The 9436-nt window shown below is 38.3% G+C and overlaps 1 protein-coding gene across 9 annotated transcripts in view; it reads right to left on the reverse strand.

The window, feature by feature from the left end:
- SORCS2 (sortilin related VPS10 domain containing receptor 2) overlaps positions 1 to 9436 on the reverse strand; it is a 361254-nt gene that overhangs the window by 68087 nt on the left and 283731 nt on the right. For all 9 annotated transcript variants that reach the window (XM_031060109.1, XM_031060108.1, XM_031060107.1 and 6 more), the window contains exons 9-10: positions 7423 to 7569; positions 5893 to 5995 (exon numbers count right to left, since the gene is read on the reverse strand). In XM_031060109.1, the coding sequence (XP_030915969.1) occupies positions 5893 to 5995; positions 7423 to 7569 (250 nt within the window). The remainder of the gene's footprint in view (positions 1 to 5892; positions 5996 to 7422; positions 7570 to 9436) is intronic.

Genomic DNA, 9436 nt, shown 5'->3' on the forward strand with positions numbered 1-9436 from the left:
TAACTTTATTTTTCAAAATGGTAATAAAAAATAACATCAAAGATTTGGAGCATTTAGTTCTCTTTGAGATTTAAAATAAAGTGCATAATTTTAGGCTCTAGCTACCTTGTAGAGGGTTGCGTTACTGGATAAACCAGCTAACTTAACACAGGGCATGTAATGGCACCCTGTAAACTCCTTTACAACAGCTCCAATTCACACCAAATGAAATGTAAAAAAATCCTGACATTAATAACACTGTAAACAAACAACTGCAAAGCCACAGCAGCACTCAAAGTAGAACTGAGAAATTCTGAACCTTTCCATGACACAGCTGAGGAGAATTATAAAACATATTTGTGGTAAGTGTGGCACCCAATAATATGTGACCACAACTGACACTGTGACCAAGTGACAGGAGAAGGTGAGAAAGAAAGAATTATGTCCAGCCCAAGACTGGAAGCCAACAATGTTTAAGTACAATTTCCACCATGTCCTGAAGTGTTTGGACTGTACCACACCCCCCAAATATCAGTATGCTACTTTGCCTGGTGGGCCACACCAAAATTTTTGCTTCTTATTACAGCTGTAAATACCTGCAGTAACTCCTCAGGTGTGCCACTACAGCACAGAAACTTTTCTGTCATGTCAGTGTGTCTGCGTTTGATCTCAAAATCCATCTGGGGGAACAAGTAAAGGTAATCTCATTCACTGAAGGCAACTCAGGTTCATACTGAAAAAGTAACTGCAACTGGAATGGGGACTCAGCTGCAGGCATGTGCTGTTTTGGGCTGTGGTAGAGTGAATTTTCATCAGCACCTGGTACAGGGCTGTGTTTTGGACCTGTACTGAGACAATACAAAGATGTTTTCAGTCCTGCAGGGCTTACACAGAGTCAAGGCCTTTTCTGCTCCTCACCCCACTCCAGCAGTGAGGAGGCAGAGGGTGCCCAAGGAATTGGAAATGGGCACAGCCAGGACAAATAAGCCCTGCACACAGCCAGGACAAATGAGCCCAGCTGACCTGGGGATATTCCAGGCCATGTGTCAGCATGTTCAGCAATAAACTGGGGGAGAGGTTGGTGCAGGGGCATTGTTCATGGACAGGCTGGGCACCAGGTGGTTGGAGGTGAGCAACTGTTTTCATTTACATCACATCTCTTTCCTGGATTTCATTTCTCTCTGTCATTTTTCTTTTAATTTGAATTTATTATTATTATTTCTTTCAGTTATTTAAGCTGCTCTTATCTCAATCCATGAATTTCCTCACTTTTACCCTCCCAATTCCCTCCCCCCATCCTCCTGGAGGGGAAGTGAGCAAGGAGCTGTGTGATGCTTAGTTGCTGGCTGGACTTAAACCATGGCAAGGCTTTATTAGCCACAGCTACAAATGGTACCATTCTCACATGACTTAAACATTCTCCCAAAGGCTTTTGCCACCAACACAGCCAGGACACTGCTAGATGGACTCAGCCTGAGTCAGTTTTGCTCTGCTGTTATGTTCTGACACTGCTTCTATTCAGGAAGCAAAAGGAAATATTTTGGCCTGCCTTTCCAGTTTTTGATTAAGAACAGTAATTTTTCATTTCTGTTACTTGCATTCTCAGAAACTTTTTCAAACTGTGTTTTGGGATACATGAAATCTTCTTTTGCTTTTTCACTTGTCCTGAGTAAAGGCTGATTTTACATAACTGCATAAAATCATGTGTTCCATCCTTGCAGGGTGGCAGTACCAAAAACTAGAATACAGAGGCACTAACTACTGTTCAACATAGCTTTTTTCCAAGCTTTCTGTAACTCTGCACATGACAGTTTAGCAGCTGGCACATGGATGTAAAAGAAATCAATGTTTTCCAGTGATGTCTAGTGGCCAGCAAAGCTCTCTGGAAAGGTGGAATAGCTGTGAGAAACACAGCTCTCAATACAGATCTCAAGAGAGTTGGTCATTTTGGCAGGTGCTTCCTGGATCATAAAAAATATGGAAGATTACTTCATTTAAAATTTACCATCAATTTACATGTTTCAAATGCTAGTTATTGCTTTGTTTACACATATTTTTATATGTGACTTTGAACATGTTTACAGCAAGAAGAAACAATCCCCATATGCAATGCTTAGATAATCCTTCTAATATGGAAAATCTTTTCCAATCATTTAAATGTAGCATATAGGCAGACACCTACTCCAAAAAGAGAGATGTGCATTGCCTGGATTACTGGTAATTAATACAGTTGTAACATGCCCTTGGGCCATGCACAATAAGTTAAAATTTCATGGTTTGCAATCTTGTAGTCACAGTATAGAACAAACATACAACCAATTTGTATTTAAATCTCCCAGACACACAGTTTTGCCTGGCAAGGTGAAGATGTGTTCAGATGAGGGAGTGGGGAATCAGAATTGAGGAATGTAACAAAAATTTAAAGGAATTTCAGGATGTTCACTCCAAAATGTACTGAAAAATGCTCAATCATCTCCCTGTTCCCTTATCCTTTTTTGATAGAGGCATCCTAGTGTGTTACTTCTGTGAAAAATGATAGAAATTCACCACAATGTATGTAATTATATTTGGCCCTGATATGAGAAAAAGTAAACAGAACTTCTCCAGCACTTCCTCAATTTGTGTGAATGTGCAGAATTTACTGCTTGCTTGATTTGCCATCTGGATTGGAAGCTAAGCAGGCAATTATTGTAAACTAGCACCTGAAAAAGCTACAATTCTCTAAACATTTTTTATAGAAAAGTCCTTAGCAAGTTTATAGTAAAAATTTACACATCAATTGACACACATTTCATAGCTGATGCTGTGAGAAATAGAAGTCGTTGCCAAGATTAAAATGCACAAAAATCAAATGTAAATGCAAAATCCTATTGCATTTCTTACAGAGAGCAAAGCAGTTACTTAAAATACCACTTTCGTATGGAGCTACAACATTTAATATTCTGTCTGAACAATTTTTATATAGACATAAGCTAAAAATATGAGTTCCTGAGAACTATTTATGCAAGTTTAACAGAGTGGGGTTTTTATTTGTAAACATGAGTTTAAAAGGACACAATTTTATCATTTTATTAAAGATGCTAAATTTTCCCAATTTTCTAGGTGTTAAATGCAGTTCACCAGTTAATTATTCCTTTTTTAAAATTAAAACAATATTCAGTAGTCTCTGATCTCTGATTTTTTCTAGCATTTTCCATATCAAAACTTTATTTAAATCATGGAATAGCTTTTCCATTACCAAAAGCAGCTGTGTTGTATAAGCTTCCCAGAAAGAAGCCAAAATCCACTTTTCAAAGAGATTTCTTTCTTTTTTTGCTTTTTGATTGATAGGGTTCTTATGCTTAGGAACCATATTTCCAGTTCTTATCCACTTGTTTGCATCACTTGTTTGTTTCTACCCTGTGGTTACCCTGGCAGGAAAAAAAAAGCCTATTCTTTAGTGTCCTTTAGTTTTTCAGCTAATGGGGGTTTTCATGCAAATATTCTCTATTTCCATCAACTGCCAAAGAGGCCTTCTTAGCACCTGCTCACTGGTCCTGAAAATTGATTATCAGAATTGCACACAGTCGTATTAATAATGTCACTGTACAGTATTTTGCCAGAGTATTAATAATTCCCTCTCTCTGTTGGCAATTATTTACCTATTTCACATCAAGAATAATTTTGCTTTTTACAGAACAAGGCACCGATGATTCCTGGACATGCTGTGATCAACTGACATTCACTGATCTTATCATCTTCAGTCATTTCCAGAAGATGTGATCTCCCTAAATTTAACAGTAAAATTCCAATAGTGTGTGATGTGGCCCAAATAGTCTGATTCCTGGATCTACTAAGAACCTAATACTTATGTTGATTCAGGATTCTCAATCAACATATGGGATTATCAGTTTCAAGGATCAGGCCAAAGGAAATTCAAGCTCACTCTATGTAAAGCATTTCTGATAAGAAGTGTAAGTTTACAAGGGTATCAGGTTTGCCGGATAAGACTGAACACATGCACTGAATCCAGATGACCTGGGCATCCAAATAATGTAAATGCAAGTCAAAATCAGAGTTGATTCAGGTCATCTTTTGGCAAGGGGATGCAGTTGCTCTGTAGTATTTTTAGGGCTCCAAAATAGATCCCTTTGCTCTGTTTTCAGCTGCAGAAGATTTTCTTCTACCAGAAAAAGGACACACTGCGCTCTCTTGAACCAAATTTTTCCCTCTTTCACACCACCCCTCCCAGGGGGTAGGTAGCTAACAGCAAGGTGGCTTGCAACCGAGCAAGAGTGCCTTCTACCATTCCCATTATATTAATGGTTGCTCCACAGGCAAGTAAAATTTAACATAGTAGTTAATTTCTTCATGATATCAGGATGTTATCAAAACCTCTCCCACCTGATCACGTTGAGGAAAGTTGTTGAAAAGTTCTCTACCTGGCAGAGTAAGACAATGCCACAGTGATAAAATGTCACCCCATTCTAGGAAGGAGTTAAGGGCAAAGTACTCTCCCACAACCTGCCCTCCCTAATGTGATCTCAGAGAACGGTGCACTTAAAAAACATCCACAAACCCCAAACAAAAGAAAACAACCCAACATCTCAACAAATATCTGTTCAACACATCAGATTACAGTGCAAAGAGAAAGAAAAATGAAATAGGAATAATTGACTAATTAAATCTCACTGATTAATTTGCTAATGGAAGGCATTTAAGCATGATATGATGAGGCTAAAATTAAGAACTTACATTTTGAGTGCTTTCATGAAAAAAGAAGACATTTGAAATGGAAGATATTTTTTCAAACATTTGAATTCATAAAGTTTGACCTGAACACATATTAGGAATCTATCTACAAGGGCATTGCACAAATTCTTAGTCTCATTTGTACCAATAAAAACATAGCAGCATCTCACCAGGCAGATCTGTCTCCAGTAAAATACTTTGAACTCGCTTTACATTACAGAAAAACTTGAAGTCTTCAGTTATATTAAAAAATTACCAGTACTGGCAGCTGTCATTCTCTTTAAGCACCAAATATTCTCACCTTGACATTCTCAGGAAACTTTCAACTTAGTAAGCTGCTTGTCAGAGACTAGTGTAAGATAAAGTAGAAGCCATTACTCATTAAAAACAGATGCACTTTTATGAAAAGAGAAGCCTACATGTGTGCATTTTACCTAAACATTATCCATAACATAAGAATAACATAATACCATTTTTAAAAGCTCTTAGTATCATTGAAATTAGACAATTTTGGAACAAAGAAATGGAAGATTAAATAAAATGAATAGATGGATATTACAAAGATACAAAGCAAAACTGAGTTATGTGAATATTTTTCTTGATGAGTGCTCAACACTGCAATGGAATTTCCTTTATTAAATTCCACTTCATACTGACATAACTCCATATGTAAGCTATAATGGAGAAGCCACAACCAGCATTGTTCCCAACACAGCCTCTTTCAATTCCTCTCTCTTTAGGCAGAAAGGAATTAATAAAAATTACAAGACAAATTATCTGTATCCAGGCTTAAAGAACAAAGGATTGACCACTGTTTCCATTAGTTTTTCTGGGTTATTCATGATGCTGAAGGGCCTGCACATCACTTCCTGAGAAAAAGAATGCAGGACATGTCCTTCAGCCACCACCACACCTCCACAGCACATTAATGAGGAAGGAGGGGCTGCACAGCACAGCAGAGCATGATGGACCCAGGTGACTGATACAGATCTGTCTGAGAAGACACAACTCTGGGCCTTCCATTAACTTATATATGGAATTCTTTGATCATAAAGGATTATTCTGCAGGAAAGCCTTATTTTGGCAATGTTTTTAGCATGGTATTCTTACAAATCCAAAGTCTAGATCTCCAAAGAACCCCCGCCAGATTTCAGGTGTTAAAAAGCAATGCCATGCACTTACCTGCCCCCATGATGAGCCCTGGTGCAGTGTCCTTGGTGTGCACTGTGCCTGACACATAGGGGTTGTCTGCCCACCGCAGATGCAGGTGGAGGTGACAATCAGGCTTGTGGGGGAAGAAGCAGAGAACAGGTTTTAAAAAAATCACTGCTACCAGTTATGCTCCTAGAATAAATGAAAGCCCAGACAGAGAGCAGCTTCAGCAATGTATGTCTTCATAAAGAAAAAGAATGGCTGCTTCCCATGGAGCCAAATTCCAGTCTGAAGTATCAGTCTTCACTTTATATCAAGAGTCTCTGGTGGTGTCTGCATAGGTTGCCACTGTCTCAACAAAAAGATTTCCAGACTCAAGGAAGTCAGCATTAATATACAAACCCCCTTCTGACAGAATAATTGCTTAAAAATGTTAACTAACAGCAACAAGTATTGCATGCTTGTTGGTCCCAGGTAAATGGCAAAATTAACTAAAAGCAACAAGTATTGCACATTTATTGGTCCCAGGTAAACGGCAAAATTATAATTAAAAATAACTGTTTGGGCTGAAATGCCTTTTTTAGCAAAAAAGTGGTATGAAAAATAGCATAATGACTTGAGGACACATCATTCTACTTGCTAAGCAACTTACTGCTTCTAGCCCTTTGTGCAGTGCACTCAAAGGTCAAATTGTTCACAGCAATGTGACCAGGAGCTTTACCAGGGGCCAGCTGCCAGCTCTGCCTGGGAGCTGCTGCCACTGCCATTGTCCCACTCATCTCAGACTGATCTCACCAGACCCCACAGGCTGGAGCCCTGCAGCACAGCCTTGAACTCTCCAAAAGAGAACCAGCAGCTCCAGCCCTCCACTTCTGCCACGTGGAGAGGGAGTAAAGCTCTGGCAGTGGCAGGACTACAAACATTTATTTTGCTCACCAATGCAGAGCTTTGACTCCCCAGGAGTAGAGAGTCAGTGGGAAAAATATAAGGCTTTCAGTAAAGCCTTGCAAATAATAAAATACTATGGGCACTTGGGATATCTAAACAAACAGAAATAATATCTTACAAAAAGAAAGGAATATTTTATGCAAGTTACCATGGTATTCATTTTCAGGCAACTGTCAGGAGTTCCCTTTAACAGGGAACCAAAGGTTACCTTGGTTTATTATGAAACAAAAATACGAAGAGATGGAAAGAAAAAAAATATTGGTAATCTGTGTTTGACTCATGATGTGTCCCATATATCCAGACACAAATGACTGCCATGATTATTATGAACTGGGATGTGTGGTTGACACACAAGAAATGTGCTCTCTTTGTGTCAAAGTGATCTCAAATATGAAATGCAGTGCACCAGAAAGCCCTGACTCCTCACTCTACAGGATGACTGGACCAAGAGCCTGTGGAACCCCAGCTCATGCAATGCAAGCCCATTTCCCTGCTAGTTTGGCTGCTAAACTCAGTACAAAGCTCTTGGGCTGTTGGAACTACTGCACATCCTACCATGCAGGTAATTCTTGCACACTTTAGAGGGAGGATACTACAAAAAGAGCCACTTACAGGTTTGCAGTTGGTGGGCTTGCCGTTCATGTCGATGTCTGGAGGGTTTAGAAAATCCCAGTCACGGCCTTTGTTGTAGGTTATCAGGGTTGTAACTTTCCCATCAATTTTCTGGTTGGCCAAAAAGACTCCTTTTACACCTCTGACCTGAAGCATAGAGAAGAAAAGCTAATATCCAGCACATACACGTTTTTTTTCAACAAGGATTATCCCTGATTAGCTGCTCTTTTGTGGCTCTGAACTGTGTATCTCAGGTAGTTTCTCCTGGAAACTGAAAGAAAAGTGGATGATACCTTAAAAAAATATGAGGAAGGCAAAAATATAACAGGAAAAGGAGAAAGGAGGAAGGCAAGGACAATTAAAAACTGATTTTTATTTCTAAATGTATTTTAAAAGCATATGCAGTTCTCTCCATGTCAGAAGGCTAATTAAAATACATGTTTAATATAGCAAAACACATTCATTTATATAGCAAAATATAAAAATTATGGTAGCATAGTCTCACCAATAAAATTTCCCCTCTGCATTTTCTTTAAATATGGACATCTTTAAAATGCTGTTCTACAAATGCTGTAAGCAATTTTTAACAACCATCTAACTTTTACACTGAATTTCTGTGCCCATATCACAGAAATATGTCACAATAACACAACACAGTATCATATCCTTTAAAATAACACTGATTTGGGAAGCACTGCTGTCCTTTGCAGGAAATTAATACAGGTAGATCATCTGAGGAAGACACATTGAAGGCTGAATCACTCTCTCAAGCATCTGAAATGCTTCCACAGGCCACCCTTCACCAGTTTAACCTCTGGAGAAAAAAATAATAACAAAAAATGACCCTCTTCTCTGGGCTGTTATTTTATTTCAAAACAACCTGTATTTGAAAATTACTACAACTCAAAGTGTCAAAGTTAATGGGTATAATTTTAGAAGCATCCTGACAGTAATTATAACTTAATATGTTTAGTTCTAGCCCTAACATTTAAATTATTAACATATTAATGTATATCCCACCCATGGGCATGAGATAAGGTCTTCTATTAAAAGTAAAGGTTTCCTTAGGAGTGCTCTTGGTTCCCTTCCCATTATTTATGAGACTTCCTGAATTTTTGAAAAATTCTGGACAACATATATAAACTGATACACATTTCCAGCACAGTACAGCTTGCTCATCTCCTTGGGTGCTGACTCTTAACAAAACTGAATCATTCATTACAAATAAAAGCACAGGACAGCCAGCTCTTTGAATGATCAGGAATATTTGCCTCCTGATAACATGATGCACTTCTGAACTTTTATTTTTCATTTGAAAAATTTACTGTTCCTTTCTTTTTCCAACTGCCAGGTCTTAACTCCATTTAACATGCATTTAGCAGAAGTCTGCATTGAAGGTGAAAAGCAGGCATCCCTACCAGCAGGTTACAGATCTGATACTCACTGTTTATAAATACAGGAAGGAACTGATCCAAACCTACAGAGAATATGAATGTTCTACTGGTTATGGTAACAGCCTAGAACTTGGAAATATGTATAAGTTTATATAAAAAAAATCTGTATGAACATTTAAATACTCTACTGTCCCACAAGTTCCTTCTTTTAAAATCCTATGCATATGTGATTGGGTTACTTATCCAGGATGCTGAAAGTTCAGAACCACCTCCAAGTCAAACACCATAAAAGTCAACTATTTGCAGTGCAGGTGAGAAAAGGAAAGGAAGAGAAGAAATTATGAACCTGCTTTCTTTACTTTCAAAGCATTTTAATCTTGCTGGAGATTTTTTACATAGTCTGCCTTCGAGAGACAGCTCAGCCATGAAAATCTCGCAGTTCAAATATTTACGTGGGAAGGCAGACTTGGGGTAAAATTTCTGTGCATGTCTTCCTTCCAGTGAACACAATATTAAATATTTAAACAATAATTAGATCAGAGACTGCAACTGAGGTTTCCCTCTTCACTGGCAAAACCAGTGCTGCATCATGATTATTTTTGTTTCTCCTCTCTTTTCCT

This window comes from Geospiza fortis, unplaced genomic scaffold (genome assembly GCF_000277835.1).
Source record: "Geospiza fortis unplaced genomic scaffold, GeoFor_1.0 scaffold147, whole genome shotgun sequence".
Classification (NCBI taxonomy): domain Eukaryota; kingdom Metazoa; phylum Chordata; class Aves; order Passeriformes; family Thraupidae; genus Geospiza; species Geospiza fortis.